The sequence below is a fragment of the Pelobates fuscus genome, chromosome 2 (genome assembly GCF_036172605.1).
Source record: "Pelobates fuscus isolate aPelFus1 chromosome 2, aPelFus1.pri, whole genome shotgun sequence".
Taxonomy (NCBI): domain Eukaryota; kingdom Metazoa; phylum Chordata; class Amphibia; order Anura; family Pelobatidae; genus Pelobates; species Pelobates fuscus.
In genome coordinates this window covers 26,011,827-26,038,986 of record NC_086318.1, presented here as the reverse complement: position 1 = coordinate 26,038,986, position 27,160 = coordinate 26,011,827, and the positions used below count along the sequence as shown (strand labels likewise).

Here is a 27,160-nt window from a genome sequence, read left to right as displayed (position 1 = left end):
AACACTAGTGCCTGCATTGGCGGGAACAAGATGGCCGCCACCAATACATTTATTGCCGGCAAGCCTCCTTATGAAGCGACGTAGGCGGCCACCTAATTAGCCTATAGGAATCGCCGGTCCTGCACATGAGCTGACCTACAAAAGTATTGAATCAACATGAAAAAAAAGAAGGGGAGATAAAGCGGTAACTCCAAAAACAGCAGAATACGGTTTGTTACTTGGATACTCTAATAACCCAAGAGGAAGAAGGAAAAAATACAGAAAAAAACAGACTCCGCCAAATAAGAAATACTACATAATACTAGATAATACTGTCCCTCTTTAATACTGTTATATCTCAATATTTTTCTATATAATATTAGTATTTCTTATTTGGCGCAGTCTGTTTTTTTCTGTATTTTTTTTTCGGGAATCGACATGCTCACGTTTAGAATGGGTGTGCTTGTCATCGGTGATGACACCAGCCCCCCTCCCTGCCACCCCCCCACTAGCCCACTCTGATTAAAATATGCCCAGGCCGAATTTTTTTTCCCTAGCCCTGTTTATATATGTAAGATTTAGTGAGCAGAACCATGCATGTCAGTGTGTGGGTGATCCAAGTTGTGAATAAAACCTTTTTACTTTTATTTTAAGACTTAAAAATCAACGTTTCAGCTGTGTATTAAGAACTTTAGCCAGAAAAGCCGTGAGTAGAGCTGTGTATTGTGTCATTACAGTTACTGGGATTCACTGTATCCATATCTGCCGCCTGGTTTACATTACATCTATCTCTAAGGGGCCGGGCCGCAATAAGTTTACTGTTACCATGGAGACAGGAGTCTGCGCTACCTGGAGACAAAGTATCAGTAGCTGTATGGAGAGACAAACACAGGGCCTGAGCTGCTGGGAGCCCTAGGACAGAGCCAGGACTCAGAACCGGGACAGAGCCAGGACTCAGAACCGGGACAGAGCCAGGACTCAGAACCGGGACAGGGCTAGGTCACAGAACCAGGACAGGGCTAGGTCACAGAACCGGGACAGGGCTAGCCTAGGATACAGAACCAGTACAGGGCTAGGATACAGAACCAGGACAGGGCTAGGTCACAGAACCAGGACAGGGCTAGGATACAGAGCCAGGACAGGGTTAGGATACAGAACCAGGACAGGGCTAGGTAACAGAACCTAGACAGGGTTAGGATACAGAACCAGGACAGGGTTAGACAGAGGACTAGATAGACAGAGAGCTGTGATATGCCAAGCAGGGAGTGAGGGGGATCATTAACCTGCACACCATACACAGTATATGAGGCAGAAGACAAGTTAGAATTCAGACATGGCCTCTCACCCAGTCCATGGATTGCCATTCCTGCCTGGGAACACCTACAGGGACCCCACGGTAAGTGTCTCCCATTAGAGGGCATGTCTTCCTTAACCCTTTCAGCGCTGAAATCAGGGTCAGTGTGTGGGATTATTCCTGAAACTACTTACCCCACCAGCAGGGCAATCACTCCATATGTGTGGGGTTGGGGGTTGGGGGATGGGGATTGAAAACAGGCAATTAAGGGTAAATCAAGTGATTTCTGTGCAGGGTGGGTGGATGGGGTAGATTTCTGCTCTATATCTTGTAGACTGAGTGACAGGATTATTCATTAAGGCACCTTCACATATGCATGCTTGGACATCTTCCTTCCATCATACCATATATATATATATTAATATCTATATATATATAGCTATATATATATATCTGTACATGCATCCCCACATGATTTTAATTGTATGCCAGGGTTTGCCTTTATTTTGATGTACATCACAATAAAAAGAGACCCGCCAGTTTCAAACTAAAATATGAAAATCTGTAGATAACTTTTTAGAGTTTGGCACAAATGTAATAGCAGTGGCATTTCCTTTTTTAAGTGGCTCTGTCACCCTATACTTACCTTACTTCGAGCTGACCTCCTTGTCTTCCTTACTGCTAATCTGTACTTCTTTTTATCATCTTCAATATATTTCAAAAACATAGTTCAAAATAGGGACTACTTTGCCCTATGTATTTTTCCTCTGCCTGACAAAACTCACCATCCCCTTCACCCCACGGCCACTGGACACCAAGCGGCAAAATCAAATTCTGCCAAGACCCCAAGGAGATGACAAGAGCCTCATTAAAGGATGCAGGTCATAACAATATGACATCTGAGAATTTCACAAGGCAAAAAAAAACAGATTTTTAAATGAAATTCCAACGCAGTCAAAGGTGGAGCCTGAATCATCAAGTTTTGTCAATCCTCACAGCTGTCAAAATAGACTTCTCATGCATCGCAAGAGTTTGGCCATGGAGGATGTCACAATCTCATGAGATCTTGAACAGATCTCTCTATTGCACTCAAGAGTTCAGCGGTGAAGTGAGCTCCTGGCAGAGGAAGAAAGAAGATTTCTGTGCAAAATATAAAAAAAAGACCCAACAACATAGACAACATAGACAACTTTAACTGCATTTATTTCTAAAATTCCCCAAAAAAGTATCAATAAAAAGTGAGACCTTGATATTTGGAAGATTGCGTTGGTTCATTCATTGGAACATGAGTGGTGTAATAATTTTTCTTATTTTTTTATGTCTCAAACATGTCTCTCTCTGTAGAAATCTGCTTTCCATCGGTCCCAGACATTAGCATACAGAAATGGATACAGTCGTCCGTTGCTTCCAACTGTAGGCGTTGGACGGGATCCTATCACTGTGAACCAGTTATCCCAGGCTGAGCTGGATGAACTGGCCAACAAGAGACCTACTCTGACGTATGGACAGGCTAATCAGGCCCCACCTTCCACATTTATCCCAGCTCATGTGGCTTTTGACAAAAAGGTAATATTACCCTATGGTCTCACTATCATTTTGTTTGTAATTAATACTGTGATTAATTAGTGGAACCATTTTGGTGATGGCACGTTTTCAAAATAGTAGGTTTATTTTACAGGGACACCTAATTAGAACAGGGGAATTAGAAATTAGGCATGCAATTTCCTTTAAGGTTTGCTACTGTAGTTTCTCTTCAAAAACTATTTTTTTGCATGGGTTTAGGGTTACCTCCTCCTTAGCATACAGAGAGATCTCTTTGACCAAACTGTCCTGCCCATGAAGTGGTGTTAGACATGGGGTTTTCAGTATACTAAGAGCAGGTATAAGAATTATATATATATATATTATATATATTATATATTAGAATTAGTTATAGAGAAAGCAGACTAATCTTATCTGCATACATAATTAGTGTTTCTAGCTATTTCATAATTATTGTCCTCTGTTCTTACTTCGATTTTTAAACTGTCTGCATGGTAAAACGTAATCACAAAGATATCAAAATATCCGTTAACGTTTCAGGTGTTGAAATTCGATTCCTATTTCCAAGAGATTGTCCCTATCTCTCAAGATGAGCGCTACAGGGTGCGAAAGGTATCTCTGTATTACTATCTAGAAGATGACAGCATATCTGTGGTGGAACCTGTGTCGGAGAATGCTTGTATGCCTCAAGGCACGTTTATCAGGCGTCAGAGACACCCTAAGAATGACTTTGGAGATCATTATCATTGGAAAGACCTCAATGTGGGCATCAACATTACTTTGTACGGAAGGACGTTTCGAATTGCGAGCTGTGACAAATTCACACAGGTAAAGCAGATCCTCTATTTCAAGAACATCATTGGGTTGGAAAATAGTGGTTGTGTATCATATATCTGTATAATTCCATTTGAAGCAAGTAGACAGTGGTACAATTTTAGGAGCCCTGGGGGATTTATCAAGCATTGATTATAGGAAGAGCCCTGCTCTCAAGCTTGCAAACTTTAGGAAATACTTTCTGTAAGGTCTTGCTAACCCTATCAATAGAGTTATAGCAACCATTCCAGTAGAACACTATATAGATATTGCTCTTAATTGTAAGGAAAATTCTCTTTTTTTTTGCCTCAAACAGGATTTTCTGGAGAGCAACGGAATTGAATTAAATCCACCAGAAGAAATCCCTACTGATCCCTACACAATACTCCGCCAGCAGCCAAATCGAACATTCACCACCCCAACGGACTTTGACAAATTGAAGCAATTTCTCACCATGGACCGGAAGGTAACATTCCCTCATATGTTTTTTTATATATTTTATTGGGTGCCAAGATATCAGCATAATAGTAAACCGATATAACGCACTGGAGAAGCTACACGAGAATTTGATTGTAATTGAGCTATCCCACAAGTCATCTTGAGTCAGAAAATCAAGAAAATAAACAAAATGAGGAAATTAAATTGTGATACATGAAAACACACCATGAGAGATATAAAAGTAATTTACCTATTTTATAAATGTAATATTAATCTCTTTATGTGAGTTATGAGCACCAGCACGTAGCCACTAGCTAGACCTCCTGAGAATGTGGACCATGGAGCTTTATAGGAATGAATAGATGGGTGGATTTTCATAATTGTGCTAATATTTGCTTTATTCCTCTAGCAGCAAGCTGATACATCTCTGTATGTGCAGCATTTTGAAAACCGAAATCTCAACATACAGACTCCAAGCTTTTCAGTCCTGGAATTATAAAAACAACAAATAAATATAACAGAGTAAAATTGAATTATGCAGGAATTCCTTAAAAACTGGAAAAGAGGGTCCACCAAGAAACTATAAAAACAAGGATTCAATAAAAGTTTATGAGTTGCATAGAATAATACAGTAAAATTCCAACTGCACACCATGGAATGAAAATGTTGAAAACACAAAGATTTAATAAGATGCACTTCAGAAATACGAGGCCAGGTACTTGCTGGGATCATGTTTGAACCCAAGTAAATCATGTTTGTTATTCATGTTCGTTACTTTTCTTGAATCATTTTAAATTGTTCAACACAACCTGTAGTCTGATTGACGTGAAGTGTAACTGAAACCTTGCATAGAAGCTCATTTGTTACTTTTAAAGGTTCTGCGCTTTTTTGCCCTGTGGGATGACTCTAAGAGCATGTTTGGCGATACACGTCCAGTAATTATACACTATTATCTCGTGGACGACACTGTGGAAATTCGAGAAGTGCACGAAAGAAATGATGGCAGAGACCAATTTCCGGTGCTACTGAAGAGACAGCACTTACCAAAATATGTGAAAGACCTGAAAGGTGAGCTCATCTCTGTACCTGAATGGTGGAGTATGAATTAAAGTGATAGCAAAGCTTTGTGGCATTTGTTTTATAAAGATAAAGCTCACACACACACACACATATATAAATGTATACAACAATAGACCAAGACGAGAGCACTCTCTGAGATTTCATCAACATATTTATATATTTCAAAATAATGTCAATGTTTATAAGGGAATACATGAGGGAGCTGTAGACCACTTGATACCCCCCCCCTATAGTTCGCCAATGCACAGCACAAAGGCGACAAAGTAGTTAGCGACAAACAAAGACACAAAAAAAAAAAAACACAAGATTGGTGAACGCCACATGGGAGACTAATTCCAGGTGATGGCTTTGTCCTTATGTGAGACCAGCGGTGATCCATAGTGTACATAGTTATACACTTCTATATTTATTCTTAGCTTTCCTTTATCAAAGATGTTTTGTATTAATGTAAGTAGTAAGGGAAAAAAAAAAGAGTCAACAAGGTCGTACAGGGTTACATAGTAAACAGCCCATTACCACTATACCACCAACACACTTACCTAGAGGAGACAGGAAAGGATTGAACAATGGGATCCAAGTAACAGGGTCACCTCTGGGAAAGATGGGGCCAGAGAGGAACTGTTGGGCAACAACCAAGCCCCTGGCAATATCATAAGATTACTCGCTGCTACTCAGAGTTCTGAGGCCTGTTTATAGGGAGGGGTTGGGATGTGGGATTTTCACAACACGATTGGTATCATAAGGTACTGGAACCAGACATTTCTTCCCCATATGTTAGGATAAATGTACTTACTAAAGGTGGTAAATTGTGAAAAGGATAACATTCATGATGTATAATAAAAAAAATGTTTATTGTAATCGTGGACCCACCGCAGTTACTGTGTAAACCCTCTTCCTTTCTGTACCCAGATGACAGTTTTAATCCTTTGATTCAATAAAAATTGTCAAATTGAAAATAAATAATAATATCAATGTTTTGACCCTCCTGGGTCTTTATCAAGATTGTGATAAATACCCAGGATGCTTAAAACGTTTATGTTTTTATTTTGAAATATATTGAAGAAATCGCAGAGTTTCTCTCGTCTTGGTCTTTTGATAAATTCAGCTCTGGGAAGCACCTAGGTGGTCTACTTTAATTTTTTGTTGTTGAGGGGGATGGGTGTGTGTGTGTGTGTGTATATATATATATATACTTATATATTTATATATATATATATATATATATATATATATATATAATCTTTTAACACTTGGTTAAAGCACTGCATATACAGGGTATATATTTTGTATGTATATATATATATATATATATATATATATATATATATACAGTTGCAAGAAAAAGTATGTGAACCCTTTGGAATGATATGGATTTCTGCACAAATTGGTCATAAAATGTGATCTGATCATCATCTAAGTCACAACAATAGACAATCACAGTCTGCTTAAACTAATAAAACACAAAGAATGAAATGTTGCCATGTTTTTATTGAACACACCATGTAAACATTCACAGTGCAGGTGGAAAAAGTATGTGAACCCTTGGATTTAATAACTGGTTGAACCTCCTTTGGCAGCAATAACTTCAACCAAACATTTCCTGTAGTTGCAGATCAGACATGCACAACGGTCAGGAGTAATTCTTGACCATTCCTCTTTACAGAACTGTTTCAGTTCAGCAATATTCTTGGGATGTCTGGTGTGAATCGCTTTCTTGAGGTCATGCCACAGCATCTCAGTTGGGTTGAGGTCAGGACTCTGACTGGGCACTTCAGAAGGCATATTTTCTTCTGTTTAAGCCATTCTGTTGTTGATTTATTTCTATGCTTTGGGCCATTGTCCTGTTGCAACACCCATCTTCTGTTGAGCTTCAGCTGGTAGACAGATGGCCTTAAGTTCTCCTGCAAAATGTCTTGATAAACTTGGGAATTCATTTTTCCTTCGATGATGGCAATCCGTCCAGGCCCTGACACAGCAAAGCAGCCCCAAACCATGATGTCCCCACCACCATACTTCACAGTTGGGATGAGGTCTTGATGTTGGTGTGCTGTGCCTCTTTTTCGCCCACACTTAGTGTTGTGTGTTTCTTCCAAACAACTCAACTTTTGGTTTCATCTGTCCACAGAATATTTAGTACTGCTGTGGAACATCCAGGTGCTCTTGTGCAAACTGTAAACGTGCAGCAATGTTTTGTTTGGACAGCAGTGGCTTCCTCTGTGGTATCCTCCCATGAAATCCATTCTTATTTAGTGTTTTAATTATTGTAGATTCGGTAACAGGGATGTTAGCATTTGCCAGTGACTTTTGTAAGTCTTTAGCTGACACTCTAGGATTCTTCTTCACCTCATTGAGCAGTCTGCGCTGTGCTCTTGCAGTCATTTTTACAGGACAGCCACTCCTAGGGAGAGTAGCAGCAGTGCAGAACTTTCTCCATTCATAGACAATTTGTCTTACCATGGACTGATGAACAGCAAGGCTTTTGGAGATACTTTTATAACCCTTTCCAGATTTATGCAAGTCAACAATTCTTAATCGTAGGTCTTCTGAGAGCTCTTTTGTGCGAGGCATCATTCACATCAGGCAATGCTTCTTGTGAAAAGCAAACCCAGAACTGGTGTGTGTTTTTTATAGGGCAGGGCAGCTGTAACCAACACCTCCAATCTCATCTTATTGATTGGACTCCAGTTGGCTGACATCTCACTCCAATTAGCTCTTGGAGATGTCATTAGTCTAGGGGTTCACATACTTTTTCCACCTGCGCTGTGAATGTTTACATGGTGTGTTCAATAAAAACATGGCAACATTTCATTCTTTGTGTGTTATTAGTTTAAGCAGACTGTGATTGTTTATTGTTGTGACTTAAATGATGATCAGATCACATTTTATGACCAATTTGTGCAGAAATCCATATAATTCCAAAGGGTTCACATACTTTTTCTTGCAACTGTATATATATATAATTTGTAGCAAGAAAGTAAGAAGGCAAAAAGGCAAAGTTTAAAAGAACCACTCCACCCATAATGCATTTCAGCTTGCTGATAGAAACATAGAAACATAGACTGTGACGGCAGATAAGAACCATTCGGCCCATCTAGTCTGCCCAATTTTTTAAAAATACTTTTAATTAGTCCCTGGCTTTATCTTATAATTAGGATAGCCTTATGCCTATCCCCCGCATGCTTAAACTCCTTTACTGTGTTAACATCTACCACTTCAGCTGGAAGGCTCTTCCATGCATCCACTACCCTCTCAGTAAAGTAATACTTCTGGATATTATTTTTTAAACCTTTTTCCCCCACTATGATGCTGATGTGCTTTATGAGTAATGGGTATCCCATCTTACTTGTACTTTATGAAAGTACCGATTTCTATGATATATCAGCACTTTTAAAAATCTGTTGGGTAACACCCCCAACTGTTAATCAAACAGCCAAGGATTTTTTATTTCTCCTTCTGTTAGCTCCACTGATTACATCTAGGCTCAGCCATGCCACTCAGCCACCAAGGCTCAGAAACTATCCACTTTTTTCCAGTTGAAATATAATGGCTTCAAATGTACACTTACCTTGTCAATTATATGTACATGGTACATATAATCCCATTGTACAGCGCTACGGAATCTGATGGCGCTATATAAATAATAAAATAATAATAAAAATATGTGATTTGTGCTTTACGAAATAAAACCTGTGTCTTGCACAAACCCTGTTCTGATGTGTCCTCTTCTACTGCAACAGTGACCTCTGCTGGATTTACGTATAATGCTCTTTCTGGAGATATGAAATTTACTTTGAATTCAAATTTACTAAAATCACACCTAACAACAATGACCTAATCGTAGGAAATGGTTTGTAGTTTAGTTTATGCCTGCAAATACTTTTCTATGAAAAGTTGTATAAAATTTAGGTATAGCAAGGAATGAAGTTGTGATTATCTCCAAAGCCACATGGGCGTTCTCACTGGGTCTGTAAGAGCACTGATCTGTCAAATTCGCTCCCTCTTGTGATAAACCAGTATAGACTGAAAATTGTGTGATTTGACTTTGCATCCCTGCGCCATCAATCACAACAATGTACAATTATTCCTTAAGTCAAAACCGCTGTTTTCATAAATCTGATTATATGCATGCATTGCAGTTAGTGTTGGCACTGATTTATATTATTTTATATATTTTTTTTACTTGCTCATTATAGGAAACATTATGCCAAGTGGCCAAACTTTATTTAACTACAATTCCATGCCATCCTGTATCTTGCTTACTGGGCACTATAAGGATAGTTAGAATGAATGTAGAAGAATGTGCAAGTGTTGTCCTTTTTTAATGTATAAAGCAAGCAGACACAAAGGAAAAAAAATGTGGATCATGATTTGTAATGTCATTATGTATCCATTATGTTCTGTAATAAATGACTGATTGTCCACACAGATACCTTTCCTCAGTCTGTGCTTGAAATCTCAAATCAGGAAGTTACCGAATGGTATTCACCCAAAGATTTTGTAGTTGGGGACTATATTACTATTCTTGGGCGCAAGTTTCTCCTACACGACTGTGATGAATTTACTAAAGAATTCTATCACCACAACCTCGGCATCTCCAACTTCCAACCTGTTGATGTCAAAAAGAAGCTTGAAGAAGAAATTATCCAGGTAAAAATAACCTTCAGTAACAAAATATATAAGTTTAGAAAAATGATAGTTATTATTTGACAAGAAATGCAAATTTTAGGCAAAAAAATAGCTAGACCACAAAGATGATAATGGAGATTTTTTTTCCCAGTTTTGCTATTTTGGGCTAAAATTGCAACTACCTTGTGAACTCTCAGCAATTACTGATTTAGTGAATAAACCCAATGTCTATTTTTAATTTCATTTCCATAAAAGTTATGTAGCCTTTTTCGTATTAATTACTGCATCCTCACTTTCATATTGTTCGATAAGCTTTCCAAACTGTCCCTTAACTTTCCAAATGATAATTTTTTAAGGGTAAACTTATTTAAATCGTTTTTCAACACATTAAAAATCAAAAAAATTATTATAAATAAAAAAAACCAATATTTAAAAAAACTATCAAAATATTACAAAATTAAAATGTTTTTCTTAGCAGATAGAGGGAAGTTAAGTTTAGAGCAACCGTTAAAATCTGGTTGGGTTCTCCCTCTGTCATCTGCTAAAGTGACATCAATAGGTGTTGCTGCTATTCATATCATCTGTTCATGTCAATCGGTTTGAAATTTTCATCATTACAATGATAGATTTATTTACATTAGCTAGGACAGATTCAATGGTCTAATTCTATAACTAATTTACGTTGCATAGAGGTAACTGAATCCTAAGGGGGGAAAAAGTATTGTTTCTGGTTATGTTGTTACCAATTAGCAATGTGGATGCATATCCATCACTTCCAAAGTCATCAAGTTGTACATCATTCTGTATGGTGATCTGTGTCTTTACATGTGCATCTTCTCTGAGTTTCTCCGAGAATGGTATTGGACCTACATGTGTTCATTGTAACTCTTCCTATCCCTTATTATTATTCAGGAGTTCCCTCCATACAATGGGTTTGGATTACTTGAGGACTCTATTCAGAACTGCCTCTCTCTGGTTCCCAAGCCTCCCAAGAAAAACGTCATTAAAATGTTAGAAAACGACCATAAAGTATTGCGATATGCAGCTCAACTGGTAAGTTAATCTTAATGACTCACTGCCAACAAGTAAAACAGTTTGAGTGCCTCTTCGATCAGTCAGTAATGAGTGACGCTATTGCGTATCCTGTGATTTACAAGGAATTCTGCCTATAGACCTCAGAAAAGAAAAGAAGACAACCTCTGGATTTTCATTTATCTGTTCAAAACCACGGCTTAGCCTTAACTATTAGATCTATAGCAATCCCACAGGGACACATTTTCAGGGCCCTTTTTAAAAAAAGATACATTTCCTTCAACCAAACATGGTGGTCAACTGAGCAACTGCCCACACGCTGTGATTTGCTCAGATAAAGTAAAAGTAAAAAAAAGAAATGTTTAAAAAAAATCAGACTCTGGGGTACTAGGGCAACATGCATAAATGGTCAGTTTGTGTATGACTGGGAGCTTAAAGGTGAAAGTATTGAAAAGTATTTAGAAAATTGGGCAGACTAGATGGGCCGAATGGTTCTTATCTGCCGTCACATTCTATGTCTCTATGCTTTTTTAGCTACAATACCATTCCAACTACAACATAACAACACTGGTATAATCAGATCATAACAATTGTTTCATAGGAATCACCGAACCCCGAAGACAAAGGCCGTCACTTCATCCTTTCCTACTACCTGTCTGATGATATGATCAGTATTTTCGAGAAGCCAACTCGTAACTCTGGCATTATTGGAGGGAAATTCTTGGAAAGGTCCAGAATACCTAAAGAAGGCTCTTTGATAGACAACCCCTCATACTACAGTCCTGCAGATTTTTACATTGGAGCTGTTGTTGAAGGTAACTCTCCCTCTCTCTCTCTCTCTCTCTCTATATATATATATATATATAAATATATATAGGCTCAACGTCCTGATTAATCTCCATTCGTTGTGCTTGCATTGTGTACAGTACACTAGGATCACGTAGAGAATGCTTCAGTGGTGCTCTCTGCATGATCGGCTGTATGTGAGGCCGGCCTGGAGGCTTGCATTGACGCCAAACTGACACAACTGTTCCGCTGGAGGACCTAACACCTTTCCATTCAGTGCCACCCCATTTAAGTCACCGCCAGTGATGGAAGTTGCATCAGTGGCACATCCCTTCCCCCAGTGCCTGCTCAACACCTCTCTATTGTAAACCTCCCAATGTTGGAGGTGATAATATGTGGAGTTATGTCCTTGGAGTCTTATTATTACTCCTCCAGTATTCATTAGTCTCTTCTCTAGCTGGCAATATGTTGACTAAAATAACTTAACTGGAGAGATTCTCTAATTCTGTTGAGTCAGTGTTTTTCCTGTTAGTAACGCCGCCATTTGCATTATATATTTTGGTCCAAAAATAAAGGTTAGTAAATAAACCTCATGATCACAAACATTTTTTTAAATGGTTGCAAACTTTGATTGGATAACTTGGTGAAAAAGTGCCAGCTAAGTTGTTGTCTGTGCAATATGTGTAATATGTGTTAATCCATTGTCATTTTTTAAAATTTATATATATATATATAACATTTAAATTTTTTTTATTTTTATTTAGTTTTCAGCCACAGATTTATCATCATGGATGCTGACGAGTATGTCTTAAACTATCTGAAGGAACATGCTGATGCTTACCCGTCTGATGTACTAGATTCGCTGCAGAGACATCTGCATCCATCTGAGGGAACGTTTTAAGGTAATAGTTGTGTCCTTAGTATGTTTAGAGTCAGGCACAATATGTGTTACTGGGACATTCCTAATCTGTCACTGGGGTCAAATATGATGGGCACATGCTTTCGACAGAAAGAATAAATGCAAATAAAAAAATATTGAAATAATTTCAATGTAAAAATACATAATGTGTGTTGAACACTGCGGAAGGAATTGCCATTGCAGCATCTTCCTTAGAGGTTTAAAATATAATATTTATAATATAAAATATAATACAGCTTTCTCTTATAGACTAAAAACAGTGTTACCAATTTGATACTTTAAAAAGCTCACATGTTATTTGTAATGGTGCTTAAAGGGACACCCACACCACGTCATCTCATTGAATTGGTCTGGGGGAGGTGCCCCTGTCCCCTTAATCCTGCAATGTAAAACACTGCAGTTTCAGAGAACCTCTAGATGCTGTCTTCCAGGCAGCTACAAGAGGCACTTCCTGCATTCTAAACGAGTTTAACTCTGTGAAGGGACATTGGACGTCCTCACGTGCAGTGTTTTCCATAGCCCCATGGGAAAGCATTGAGTCACTGGTTTCCTATTGGAAAGCTCTATTGGGTGCTCAGCACTCGCCGCACAAGTGCATTAGGTTCTCCATTTGTGTGACGTTATGGGAGGAGGAGACCAAGCCAGTACTGAGGGACCTCTGCACTGGAATAAAGGTAAGTGTTAATAGAGTATTTAACCCTTTTTTGCTTTGGCAAGGGGGAGGAAACTATCCTCAAAGAGCAGACCATTTGCGTCTGGACCTAATTCTTTATTGCTAAGGTCGACCAATTTGGCGTCTATTTTGAACAACACCCTTTGAGCCCACTCGCGCACCATGTGCGGGTCTAATTCACTGCTCGTAAGAGCTTCTTCAGCCAATATAAAAATTTGGATCAATGGTCCGGTAATATCCAAGAGTTTATCTTGTGCCGATTTAGTTAGAAATGTGACCTATAGAGGATCGAATTCAGGAGTAATCTCGGGGCATATTCACCTTGAGATCCTCATCCGAATAGTCGGCATAATATTCGTCCAGAACCTGGAGATCCTGGTGCGAAGTAGAACCCTCTAGAGGGTCTAAATTTTGTAACACAGGTGGTGTTAAAGATATCTTGACAGATTTAGCGGGTGCTTTACCTTTGCCCGCTGACGAACAGTCCCCTTTCCAAGGGCACTTGCGTGGGACTTCCTCATGATCTGACATATGAGAATTGTCTGAATCAGAATCTGCATGAGCAGGAGTTTGTGAGACGCTTAAAGGTTGCTCATGGTAGGCTGCTATAGCCTTAGGCATAGAATCCGCTATAGCGGAGCAGAGCCAAGCACGAAGCTCAGCGGAGATTGCAGGGTCTGATTGTTCAGACATTCTATAATAAATGTATGAAAATAACTATATACAAGCTATAAAACAAAGTAGTATATATTTGAAAATAAGATCAGATATATAAAATGACTGGGTTCACCAGTAGCAAATGGGGATCACCCAGTAATATGTATGTAGGAATATTGGGGTTCACCCAGATATTGGTGGGGTTACCCCACGATGAATAATAAGTGGGGTCACCCAACGTAAATAAAGTGGATATTAAGGAAAGTGGGGTCAGCCACTTATATAGCATAGGTGGGGATCACCCACAAATATTGGTGTAATAAAGTGGATTGAAAAGTCAAATTGATGCAGTGGGAGTCACCCACAAAATATATCTCTGGTTAGCGAGTTTAGATATAAATAAATAGGGGATCACCCAATTGTAAGGCTCAAAAAAAAAAAAATTTACAGGGGTCACCTGTGTGCATTGAATAGTAAATCAATTTAATATGTGGTGGTCAGCCACAGAATTGCACAGTGTTCGTTTGGCAGAAATCTGCAATAAAGAAAATATATAGCACTAAGAATACATGGTAATGGATTGGAGTAGAGGAAATACACTATTAAATGTGAAATAAGAACTTACCTGATCACTAGAATAGGAGCAGGCAGAGCTTGCAACCGTCCTGTAGTATTCTGCACTTTACGAATGGCAAAAAGGCGGGAAAGTGCAGCGCGAGCGTAAGATGGCCGCTGCAAACAAAAAGGGCGGGAAAGCCTTCACGTCACAAAAATTACGCATACAAATGGGCTGGTTGGACTTCTGACTACCTAATGTGATGGCTGCAGGGGTTAGGCCGGGAATGAGTGTAAAATCCCCCACTGACTAGCACGGCGGCAGTGCAGCTCTATAAAGGGAGCAGGCACAATATGTAGAGGTCCAGAGCACATCAGAGGATAGGGCAGCAGTATAAAACTGCCAAACAGTAAAATTGAATGGACAATGATTTAACAAGTACTTATATGAAGTTAGTTGAAGTGTAAAAGAAAAAACTAATATAATATAATAAGACCACAAATATATCATATATGAATAAAAGTCAAAATGTAGGAGACTATAATTAGACTCACCTGGGAGGCGAGCAGCAAAGAAAGAGGAGTTGGGAGGAGCCTGATTACAATACATACTACTGTCATGCTCTCTGATTGGTTGATTTTTGATTATCTATTATTAAAGGGAAACTCCAGTGCCAGGAAAACAATCCGTTTTCCTGGCACTGCAGGTTCCCTCTCCCTCCCACCACCCATCCCCCAGTAGCTGAAGGGGTGAAAACCCCTTCAGGTCACTTACCTGAGACCCCGACGATGTACCTCGGTGGTGGTTTCTGCTCGCCGCTCCTCCCAGTGATTACGTCAGCCGGTGGGCGAGACTGATCCCGCCCGGTGGCTGAGGAGACCTAATGCGCATGCGCGGCAATGCCGCGCATGCGCATTAGAGCTTTCCATAGGAAAGCATTGAAAATTATATTCAATGCTTTCCTATGGGGAATTGAGCGACGCTGGAGGTCCTCACACAGTGTGAGGACAACCAGCGATGCTCTAGCACAGGTTTCCTGTAATATGGACACAGAAGTGCCCTCTAGTGGCTGTCTAGTAGACAGCCAGTAGAGGTGGAGTTAACCCTGCAAGGTAATTATTGCAGTTTATAAGAAACTGCAATAATTACACTTGCAGGGTTAAGAGTAGTGGGAGTTGGCACCCAGACCACTCCAATGGGCATAAGTGGTCTGGGTGCCTACAGTGTCCCTTTAACTGTTTCTTTGCTGCTGGAGGTTTCAGTAAGGAAAGATAAGCAAATATGAAGCCTCCTGTCTTGCCAGAAAATTTGGTTGGTCTGGCAGCAGTTCAAGCCTTGGTATGTCTGCTATACACGAATACACTGACCAATTACATTTGGTTAAATGGCAGATTGAGTAGCTAATGGAGCAAATACTCTGAAGGCCTGTCAATGGTGGGAAATTGACTAGATAGCTGGAACCACCTGAGAACAGGCAAAGAACAAACACGCTGAGGGATATAGAGTAGCACAAAAACAAGCCAAGTTCCTGGGCGACAAGACAGCTGGATAAATGAGGCCTAGCCGGGTCAAAATACCAACTGATAAACGGACACAAAAATGCTCTCTCAGAAACCGCAATAGGAACCATGACAGGGCTGTGAGCTGAGTGTTACAAGGGTAGTAGAAAACTCTCACTGTCTATCATCATGTTCATGTGTCACGTAAGCATGGGACGCTATATAAAGATGCCAGAATATGCACATTGTAATAAATGGGCAGCTTTACAGTGGAAAGTAGGAGGATCATCAATAGGTATCATGACAATAAATCAAACGAACATTTAAAAAAACGAATCTTGGGTTTATACGATTACACTTTGTCTTATAGTACATGGTATATGAATATCTGATACCATTAAGTGTGACAAATATGCTAAATTTGCAGAAATCATGAAGGTGTAAATTACTTTTCATGGCACTGTATGTGTGTTTTATCTGAGAGAGTACATAAAAACGGTCTACATTTTAACATTTTTCGAACTTTAAAAACCTTTACAGAACTCACATAACCGGCCTCCTGTACTAAGGACATTCCTCCACCTCTACATGATTAGCTGCTTATTTGCTTTTTTTAATCTCAGTAGCTTGTTTTAGAACTGCTATAGGGCACATACTTTATTGTACTTTCCATACGTCTGCACCACATCATGAGTCACTTGACGTACACACACCACTAGATGTAAAATTCCTCCGAGCAAAAACTCAAGCTGCACTTAAAGTTACGTTAATATGACAATGCAGTAAATCGTCTAATTATAAAAAATAAATGTCTTTTACTTGTGACCACTAGGGGTCAAACTATTTGCACCCTATTCATTTGGTTACGTACTGTATTAGGTTGTATGCACCAACCTGTACTAACTATTAAAGGGACACTCCAGACCACTTTAGCTTGCTGAAAAACGTTATGTGTGAAGAGTGTGTCCTCTTTATTTCATTATGCAAAAAGTGCAGATTTCAATAGAAATTTACACTTTTATAAATTATACTGGGTACACCCCTCCGGTCTTTCAAGCATACAACTCATCCTGTTACTTCCTGGTTTGGGTAGGCTATTTGCACTGAACTCAAGAGGCAGCAATTGCCTAGAACACTTGCCTTGCAAAGACTTGTCATTGAACTGCATTGGGAAGGTTGTGATTGGACAGCCACAGAAAGTCTGGGCAGGGTTAGAAGGGAAAGGCTTGCAAAGACAGAACAGCAACGTTTGCAAGCTGTTTTTAGATATACCTAATTTTTTTTATTTAATTTTTTTAAAAAGCATAATTAAATACATGCAAGTTTTCATTTTGGGTATAGCTACTAAGCAGTGATTTTTTATTTATTTTGTATGTGGGCAGAGGAGTGTCCCTTTAAGCTTCTAATTATTCCCGTAGTTTTACTTTACCATTATATTGCTCATGGCATTTTGTTTTTGTTATTTTTTTTTTCTGTCTTCATTTAAATGTATGTTGCGAAGAGCACCTGGTGGAATTCCTGACATTTTGTATAGTGCTTGTAAATTAATCAGGTTTACTCATTAAATTCTTAATTGTAAAATTGTAAAATTGATGCTGAAACAGCCAAGTTATTACTAAAACAGGAGAATTTTTCCTGATGAACTGTTTTTGCCTATATTTTGTTGTTTTATTTTAATTTACTACAATATAGAGTTTAGTGAAAAAAAAAACCTGCATGCGTTAGCAGGGCCTACTTTACCTACTCTTCCCGAATATCAGTCATGATTAATTAGAATTTACTTTGTTTGTCTTGTCTTACCAATTGTACAGCGCCGCTCAATATGTTGGCATTATATTTTTTTTAATATTTTACCAGGACGGATACATTGCGATTTCTCTCGTTTCAAGTATGTCCTGGGTCCACAAAACATTGCATTGTTACAGTAGCATACAATATTACAAAAATACAATATACAAAGAATACACACATATATATAAATTTAATACATAACACGTAATAAATATATTCAACCATGACAGGTGCATTCTGTGCTGAGGTATGTTGCCATAGATCTCTTAAATGATTTTAGATTGAATGAAGATCTGAATGTGTCCCTGAGGTTTTCCATAATTGCGGTGCTCTGTAGGAAAATGAGAGTTGAGACATTCTTTTTGTATTGCGGTATGCTAAATATCGTGCTAGCACTGGATCAGAGGTTATAGGCGGTGGGAATAGCCGGGGAGAGCATTCTACTCAGGTAGGGTGGGAGCTTCCCAGAAATGCTCTTATGCACAAGGCTGGAAATATGAAGAGTGCGTCGGGATTCCAGCGACAGACAGTTTAGCTCGTTTAACATGTCACAGTGGTGGGTCAAGTAATTTCATTCTAGTACAAAGCAGCAGAATGAATTATATAACGTATTGAGTTTATTAAGGTGGGTTTGCGGTGCGGGTGAATAAACGACATCCCCATAATCAATGACCGGCATTAGCATTTGTTGCACTATCGGTTTCCTTACTGTAGGGCTTTGGCAGGATTTGTTTCTGTACAGGGCACCTAGTTTTGAAGAGATTTTTTCAATGTGAAGGCCAAAGAATAGATTGGGGTCTAGCAACATACCTAGATATTTAAAAGAACAGACTGCGTCAGTGTGCTATTTGAATTTGTTCTGATACATAGTTGTTGAGTTTGTAGTTTACGTAATTTAGGCACAGTTCCAAAGATCATTGTAACAGTTTTGTCAGTGTTTAGGAAGAGTTTGTTATCCGCTATCCACTTTTCTACCTCTGTGAATTGGTTTTGGAGCACAGCCTCAAGCTGCGGTAGCTTGGGTTTACTAGCGTAGATTACAGTGTCGTCTGTATACATGTGAACAGTTGAGGATTTGCATACGATAGGCAGATCATTTTTAAATAATGTGAATAGCAGGGGGCCAAGTATGGAGCCATGGGGAACACCACACCTGACTGCAAGAGGGAGGGAGGCGCTATCGGAAATGGCCACATATTGCAATCCGTCTGAAACATATGTTCAAAACCAGCTTAGCGGACGATCACCAATGCCTGAGTTTTTAAGCTTTTGCAAAAGAATGCCATGGTCCACTGTGTCAAAGGCCTTGGCAAAATCAAGGAAAATAGCTTCAGTTAAGTCTCCTTGTTCCATGCCAATTGCTTGTGTGGCAAAACTAGCTTCTTAAGACTGTATTTTTATGTATATGCTACTATCCCTTTAAAGACTGTGAGAACCAGCTAATAACTGTATATGTGTATTGCGCGAACGAGAGCATTCATATGCTGGCGGCAAGAAAGCCACCAACATTCATACAGTAGTTTCACGAACAGTGAATTTCAACACTGTTCGTGAAATGAACTTACTACCGAATGGGAGACCACACACAAGAGGTCGTGTGGCTCCCATTAAATATTGCTTCAGTAATTATATTGCTTCAGTAATTATGTTTCTTTCAGTAATTATCGAGATTCAGGGTGGCCGCCGTTCGGCTAAATTGTAGTGGAGAGGTAGTATGATTCACGGTATCTCCGCTGGGTAACAGGAACAGCATAAAATAATCCAGGCAAATAAGTACAGCATACAATAATCCCGGTAGCGTTGTATAAATCCTTCCTTCCCAAGAACTAGACGACACATAGGCTGGGAGTCAACTGAGATTTTAATCACAGGTCACAGTATTTATGGGATTCCCCATGCAAGGGGTTTCCCTACTGACATTACAGGGGTTGAACAGTAGGGGACTACATGGGGAACTTAACAACCTGGACATTTCTCCCATCATGCACTGCTGGACGAGAGGGATACTCCAACTGGAATATCCAGTTAAGTAGATTATCCCTCCGTGCAGCAGAACCGACATTTCACATAAAAATATATAACTTTTACATTATTCACCTTATATTAACGAATGAACGTTCGGTTGATAGCTGGGGTCTGAGCACGCATTTCGTGAAAGTACCGCTCAGATCCCAGCATAACTAACCGAACACCGTACGAACTACATATTATTTCACATTCATATTCAAAATACCAACTGCAAATAGGGGAACAAACTACCGAAGGGCCGGTGCTCCCGAACGGCCTGGAAGTCCAGCGGTATTTGTGCCGTCGAGTAGACGATTTTAGTTCCAGGCGCTCAACGACCAAATACCGCTGGGCTAACAAAGGACCCAAGATGGCTGACCGCCGCGTGGTCGGTAGCCGAATGGCAGCCACCCTGAATCTCGATAATTACTGAAGGAAACATTGTTGCAATATTTAATGGGAGCCACACGACCTCTTGTGTGTGGTCTCCCATTCGGTAGTTAGTTCGTTCCACGAACAGTGTTGAAATTCACTGTTCGTGAAACTACTGTATGAATGTTGGTGGCTTTCTTGCCGCCAGCATACGAATGCTCTCGTTCGCGCAATACACAAATACAGTTATTAGCTGGTTCTCACAGTCTTTAAAGGGATAGTAGCATATACATAAAAATACAGTCTTAAGTGACTAGTTTTGCAACAGCTTGATTGATCAGGGGTCAGATAATTTGATTGTTGATAATATTAACATAGTTGCGTGTGGACGCAACTATGTGAATATTACAATAATTGTAATTACTTTAGTTAATACTGACATTTTATTGTCAGAAAAACAAGCCATAGCCTACTGGTAAACTAATGCATTAAATGAAGCAGTGGCTTAGTATTAAAAAAATACACCGAGATACAAAATCATTAGCAAGAACGTAGTTATGCAGACTTGTTTATACACATTCGTGAATAGCCTCTCGACAGATAAGAAGCCCCTTAGCAATATAGAGACCAGGCTTAGTACCACCTGTAGATGGGCAAGGAACAAAAAAGGATATATAGTCATATAATTTCTGTTACCATGCACAACTGATCTGGAGAAATCTTCAATTCAGCTATAGTCACACCTCGACTATTTTTAGCCTGAATTTTGTAGTTCGGACTTTAATTTGCTACAAGTCAAAGTTTAGTCGTAAATCCCCAAGACTTTACAAATCAGCATCAGAAGGGACAAGACTGGGTATGATGCTGTAGGACCTGTTAGACAAGAGAACAATAGCACAGAATAGAAAATCGCAATATATCCGCTTATAAAACTACTTTAAATAGACATAGAGAGATATTCTTTGAGTGAACAGGAAGCAGCCAGTTATAGCAGTCAGGTGCGGGGGTGTTCTGAGAAAATTCAGGTGACTTACTAATAACAATTTCTGCAATTTCTGCAAATAAAAATGTAATTTAGAACACGGACAATGGATTTTATTTACACAGACTGATTTCTAAACACATTTATTGTAGTTTAAAGACACTACTGGAGTTATATTGCTGTGGAGCTCATTTAAAGGACCACTATAGGCACCCAGACCACTTCAGCTTAATGAAGTGGTCTGGGTGTCAGGTCCAGCAAGGGTTAACCCTTTTTTTTTCAGAGAAACTGCTATGCCTCCAGAGCCTCTAGTGGCCGACTCATTGACAGCCGCTAGAGGCGCTTGCGTGCTTCTCACTGTGAAAATCACAGTGAGAACACGCCAGCGTCCATAGGAAAGCATTGTAAATGCTTTCCTATGCGACCGGTTGAATGTGCGCGTGGCTCCTGCCGTGCATGCGCATTCAGCCGATGACGTCGTGAGGAAGGAGGAGAGGAGGAGGAAAGCTCCCCGCCCGGCGCTGGAGAACGGTAAGATTTTAACCCCTTCCTCTCTCCAGAGCCCGGCAGGAGGGGGTCCCTAAGGGTGGGGGCACCCTCAGGGCACTATAGTGCCAGGAAAACGAGTATGTTTTCCTGGCACTATAGTGGTCCTTTAATAAAAAAAATAAATAAATAAATGCATTTGCAAAATGTAGGCAAAAAATAGCTGATTTGGAAAAAAAAAAAAATCTCCAGTTCGACTATAGCAAAAGTAGCCCCCCTAGCTGTTGAAAAACCCACAACTTCCACATTGCTTTTCAGGCCTTTATGCTGGCAAAATATGATGGACGTTGTGGTTCCACAACACATTGGTCACCCCTACTCTGGAAGTAAATGGACCCTCCCTATATCATCCAGTGGATTCCGATTTTCGAAGATGATTTGTTGCATGTATGTTACACAGAGAGAAAGCAAGTCTCAGATGAGAACAGACTCAGATTCTGCAGAAGAGATTCACTTAAGATGTTCAGCATCATTCAAGCTGACGTGGCTTGGACCTTAAATTGGAAATGCAATCATACTTATGGAGTGAATCATAGCAGCAGTCAGGGACATACAGACTACTTTAGAAAGTCTTGGCATGTGTCCGCTGTGACTAAATCCCAGTGTGAGCAATGTCCGAGGCAGCTGGAAACAATGCTGCTGTCACAGGGACTGAAATAAAAAGGGTGAATATCTAGCGGATATAGCGAGGCCTTTTACATGTACACATCTATTTTAACATTCCAAAAATGTAGCACAACCAAGGCACACAAGAACTTCTGTGGGATGAGTACAAATGAGCAGCCAATCAGACGAGAAGTATCTTCCTAGCACAAGTGACAACTGTTAAATAAAAAATGAAAAATATCCTGATGAGCTAAGCCTAATCCCCTCTGATATATTGACATTTTTAACCCGTCACACTCCTCTCCCTGGGTTTTGTGAAATGCATAGGTACATCTTTTGCACATCACAGCATAAAATGTTTTATAGCTGGGACATTTGTATAAAGTTCAATTTAAGAGTAGATACAAACATAAAATGGAAGAATCTTGGTTGGATAAAGACAGGGAGTGGGAAGCTATTTGTGAGAAGGTAGACATCGGCTATAGAACATCATTAGATCACTAACTGGCTGAAGCTCCATGAATCCTGAGACTGATTGAAGACCCGCAGAGTTATTTATTTTAACTGATGATTGCCAAATACTGACCAGGAAATTCCAAAGTACGAGCTGAAAAAGCCAACATTTCTAATTCAGTTTTTGTTCCAGCTTGGTTATTTTAGTGTAAAATTGTAAGTTCCCAGTGAATCCCCAGCAATTCATGGTTCAGTGAATTAATCTGCTGGATTAATAAATGTTCCTCAGTAATTATTCTTAAAGAAACTAGTAATGACGGTTTATATAACAGTATTGGTTCCTGCTTTAGAATGTTCCTGGTGTAAACTACTGATCTATACCAGGGACATCAGGAGCCAGGATTTATTAATATTCCAACTAGCTCCCAGGTATCTCCATAACAATGACTGACCTAGTGATAACATCATCTCTGCTAAAGAAGGGATGGCATTAAATGGACTCTATAAGCACCCAAACCAATTTATCTAATTGAAGTGGTCTGGGTGCAGGGTCCCTGTCCCCCTTTAGTCCTTCAATGTAAAACATGGCGGTTTTAGAGAAACTGCAATGTTTAGGTTACAGTTCTAAGACAGCCTCTAGTGCAGGGGTGCCCAAAAGGTAGATCCCCAGAATATTGTAAAATTACAGCTTGCTAAAGGCATGCAAAGCATAATGGGAGGTGTAGTTCTACATCTAGGGATCTACCCTTTGGGCATTCTGGTTCTAATGGCTTTTCCGGGAGTATACCTCACTCCAGGTCGCCTAAATGCTTGGGTGCAGAAGGCTCTATACCAGTGTTTCCTAACCCAGTCCTCAAGGCACACCTACCAGTCCAGGATTTAAGGATTACTCAGTTTTGTCTAAGGTGTTTTTAGATAAAAAAGAAAAAACACCTTAGACACAACTGGGTCACCCCTAAATCCTGGACTGGTAGGTGTGCCTTGAGGACTGGGTTGGGAAACACTGCTCTATACTGTAAGGAATGCAACTTTTTATTCCTTACACTAAAGAATCCATTTAAATCTTGGCCTCTTTGTGGGTTCTGAGGATTGTTCTAAAGGTGTACAGTTGCGTAGCTTCAAAGTGTCTTTAGGTTTAAATCCCGTCCCAGGAGCTTCATATTGTTAGTGTGTGAGTGTATAACACAGCTCCACACCACTAATACTGCCAGTAATGTGTCTTTAAAGTATAATAAATGTGTTTGGAAATCAGTCTGTGTAAAGAAGATACATTGTTCTTGATCAAGATTACATTTTACTCACTATTATTACTAAGCCACCTAAAATGTCTCAGAACAGCCCTGCCCTTGGCCCCATCCCCACTCACACCACTAAAACTAAAGTGTCCCTCTTTGTCCATTTGAAATGTTGGGAGGCATTAAGTTGGACAAGGAGGAGACGCACAAGGGAGTATTTAGCCCCCGTGCTACTCTAATTTAAAGACTCCCTAAACCTGACAAACTATTGCAAGAGGGTCAGCTTTTGGATGCCACCAGGTGCACTTCATTTAATCTCCTCTTTTCGGTTAACTGTGCACAACACTAAATTAGCCTTCATTATACTTGCAGAAGAAAAAAAAAAAAAGTTGTGTATGCTACATGTTTGAGGGCTACCTTATACCTAAACAGATTGGTTGGAATCATGCCCAAAATATATAATTGTTCCTTTAAATGCTCTAGAATAGAATTTAAAAACAAAAATATACATACAATATATAATTTACACCAAAAAAAGCTCTATTAACCCCTTAAGGACCAAACTTCTGGAATAAAAGGGAATCATGACATGTCACACATGTCATGTGTCCTTAAGGGGTTAAACACCAGAACAGTAGACATACTGATTAATACCATGTTAACAGAAGACCGTTCTCATATCCACACCATCTCATTATTCAAGTAAAGAATATTTATGTCCTACCCCCACTTTCATAATAAAATAAATATTGAATGATTAACAGCAAATCTTTTTCAAAAATGTTAACACGGCAGACCGAAGTGATTGCTTCTAGATATTTGTGTGATAGTGGATTAAATGAAATAAAAATGACTTTGGATATTCTAATGTCTGGAGATTTTATTAAGAACTCCAGAAAGATTCCATTAGAATACCAGTATTCATAGGACTCCCTGCTAAAACTAGTATGCAATGAGTGAGATGGAATTGCTGGTTCGAGAGCAGAATGGACATTAAATGGACCTGGTACGGTCTTCCACATCCAACGCGCATATGGCAGCTGAGTGAACTGGAAAACAGGATGTAGCAAAACCAGGATGTTTTTTTTTTTTTTTAAATTACACAGATATGTAGTGTGCTAGGGAGAAGTGGGTCAATTTAATTTAAAAAATTTTATGAATATATTAATTCAATGCCAATTCACAGATAAAAATCAGAAGAGACAAACTCACATAAATTGGACTGTGAACCCATCTGAATCTGCTTCTCAGCCATTTACAACCAATGGTGAGAAGCTAAAACCCAGAGTAGATTGTGATTGGGCACCTGTAAAAGGACAACAGGAAAGAACTCAGTGAAAAATGGGTGCAGATTGGAAAATGTTTGCAAAGGAGAGTATGTGCTGCTATCATTGTCCTTTGAACTCTCAAAAGTACCCAACGTGACTCATTAAAAAAGAGGATGTGATAAATCTCGGATGTGCTGAGGAGACATGGTTCGGTTTAGAAACCTTTAATGAATAAATATAAAAATAGCAAAGTTCACAGCAAAGTTAATCTGAGCAATTTCACATCACTACACAGATTCCAGAGAACTGAAAGGAAAAAAATCTTTTGTTTTGGGTGAGAATGGGGAAATTCCTTTACTTTGCTCTTTTTCAAACTATTTGTTTTTGCATAAGATACGTGCTCTCTTTTTTTCAGTTCTCCATAATTACACATATAGTGAATAATGCGTAGTGTTCACTAAACCCCGTCTCCGGTATATAAAACTCAAAACAGATCTAGAGTCCAGTTTTTAGTTCCAAGACAAAATGTGCGGGATATTGAAAAGGTGGGTTTGGTGAGGAATGGGTGTTGGTAACCATCCTCCTTTGCCTTCACCCCAATAAAAAAAATGGGCTACATGTACACGTGCTGAAGCTGAAAATTACATTGTAATTGATTAAAAAATATATATATTTGTCTTCTTTACTCAGCCTCACAGTACATCAAGAAACCAACCAGGTCAACATGATGATGAAAGGCTTTTATGCTGGGACCAACTGTAGAGAAGATTCTACAATTATTCTTGCCGTGGTTTTAAAATAAAAATTCCAAACCTCTGCATTAACAGCCTTGTAAAAGTGTCTGTCTGGAATGGGTGAAAAACAGCTTTTACAATTTTTATTGTACGTATTGATTTCTTTAAACAGTTATTAACTCTTTTTCTGTCCACCATTATTTCATTTTATGGTTAGGCCAGTTTAATGTGTTCTGTCCAGGATTTATAGATAGTTTGTTTTGTACCTAATAAAAATGAAACTGAATATTTGTAGCTAAACAGGAACCCTGTACATTTCAAGTCTTCCATATTTTGTGTGAACCACACAAAATATGGAAGATTTGAAATGTTCTATAGCGCAGCAGTTTTCAAAAGGGGCTGTGCTAGATTGAGCTACTTTTTAAGTAAAAGGACTGCATTCAGTCACATCAAACACACATGCAGGTCTCATTTTTTTTTTTTAAACTTCTTTTCGCTTTCATTTTTCCTAAAATGCCTAATGTATTTAAATTGCCTTATGTATTTTCTTAACCCTTGACAAAACTTAATAAAAAGCAGTGCTATAATTTTCCCAGCCGTCGCATCAAACGACTCCAATCTTGGGAGACATGGCGTGGGGGTGGGGGGGGGTGGGGAGGGGTTAAGACGGCAATGACAACATATTACTGCCGACTACTGAAGAGGACACCAGGTAGGGAGATAATCCAGCACCATAAAGGAAGATAATTAAAGTTAAGAACAGGGGACCAGTTGCTGCAGTAATTACAAACTGTGCTATGACACCATAACAACATTATAGCATTGATGTAAATGACAGTAACACTTTTATGTCTTTTTTTTTAAAGTTAAAAAGACACTCTAGTCTCCAGAACCACTACGCTTGTAGGCAGTTCACTGTAAACGCTGCCTTTTCAGAGAAACTGCAGGGTTTGACTGCTACTAGGCAGCAATGGAGACAGCCACTAGAGGTGCTTCCAATAGTACAATGTGTAACACTGGCGTTCAGAGTATCCACGCTCTGCATGGAAGAGCTAAATGTTCCCCATAGAGTTGCATTGATTCAATTCATCTGCATTGGATTGGCTGAGATCATCAAGATTGATCATCTCAGCCACAGAGGCGGAGCCAGCTGTGGCAAGACCGGTGCAGCGTGGGACATAAGGTGAGTAAATAGTCTTTTTACGGAGATCGGAGGTGGGTCAGCAACCTAGTAAACAGCCACTTCAGGAATACATGTTTGCAATCCATACA

At 39.3% G+C, this 27,160-nt stretch overlaps 1 protein-coding gene across 3 annotated transcripts; it reads left to right on the top strand.

The window, feature by feature from the left end:
- Window positions 1-841: 841 nt before the first annotated feature.
- On the top strand, window positions 842-26,174 carry EFHC1 (EF-hand domain containing 1). 3 transcript variants are annotated; one of them, XM_063440815.1, is made up of 12 exons: window positions 842-1,002; window positions 1,056-1,151; window positions 1,216-1,375; window positions 2,618-2,839; window positions 3,356-3,643; window positions 3,945-4,094; window positions 4,942-5,134; window positions 9,573-9,793; window positions 10,685-10,825; window positions 11,406-11,619; window positions 12,355-12,492; window positions 25,845-26,174. In XM_063440815.1, the coding sequence occupies exons 3-11, from the start codon at window positions 1,313-1,315 to the stop codon at window positions 12,489-12,491; spliced, it is 1,629 nt and encodes a 542-aa protein (XP_063296885.1). In that variant the 5' UTR covers window positions 842-1,002; window positions 1,056-1,151; window positions 1,216-1,312; the 3' UTR covers window position 12,492; window positions 25,845-26,174. The 3 variants fall into 3 exon arrangements, with proteins under 3 accessions (XP_063296885.1, XP_063296886.1, XP_063296887.1); XM_063440816.1 differs by having other exon boundaries at window positions 842-1,079; window positions 1,122-1,151; XM_063440817.1 differs by having other exon boundaries at window positions 842-1,079.
- The last annotated feature ends 986 nt before the right edge of the window (window positions 26,175-27,160 follow it).

Bases quoted from the DNA above. Each gene is read 5' to 3' on its own strand.
- EFHC1 (XM_063440815.1), top strand. From the start codon at position 1,313: ATGGCCTCTCACCCAGTCCATGGATTGCCATTCCTGCCTGGGAACACC. The intron at 4,095-4,941 runs GTAACATTCCCT...TTACTTTTAAAG, and splicing joins TTCTCACCATGGACCGGAAG to GTTCTGCGCTTTTTTGCCCT. The intron at 10,826-11,405 runs GTAAGTTAATCT...ATTGTTTCATAG, and splicing joins TGCGATATGCAGCTCAACTG to GAATCACCGAACCCCGAAGA.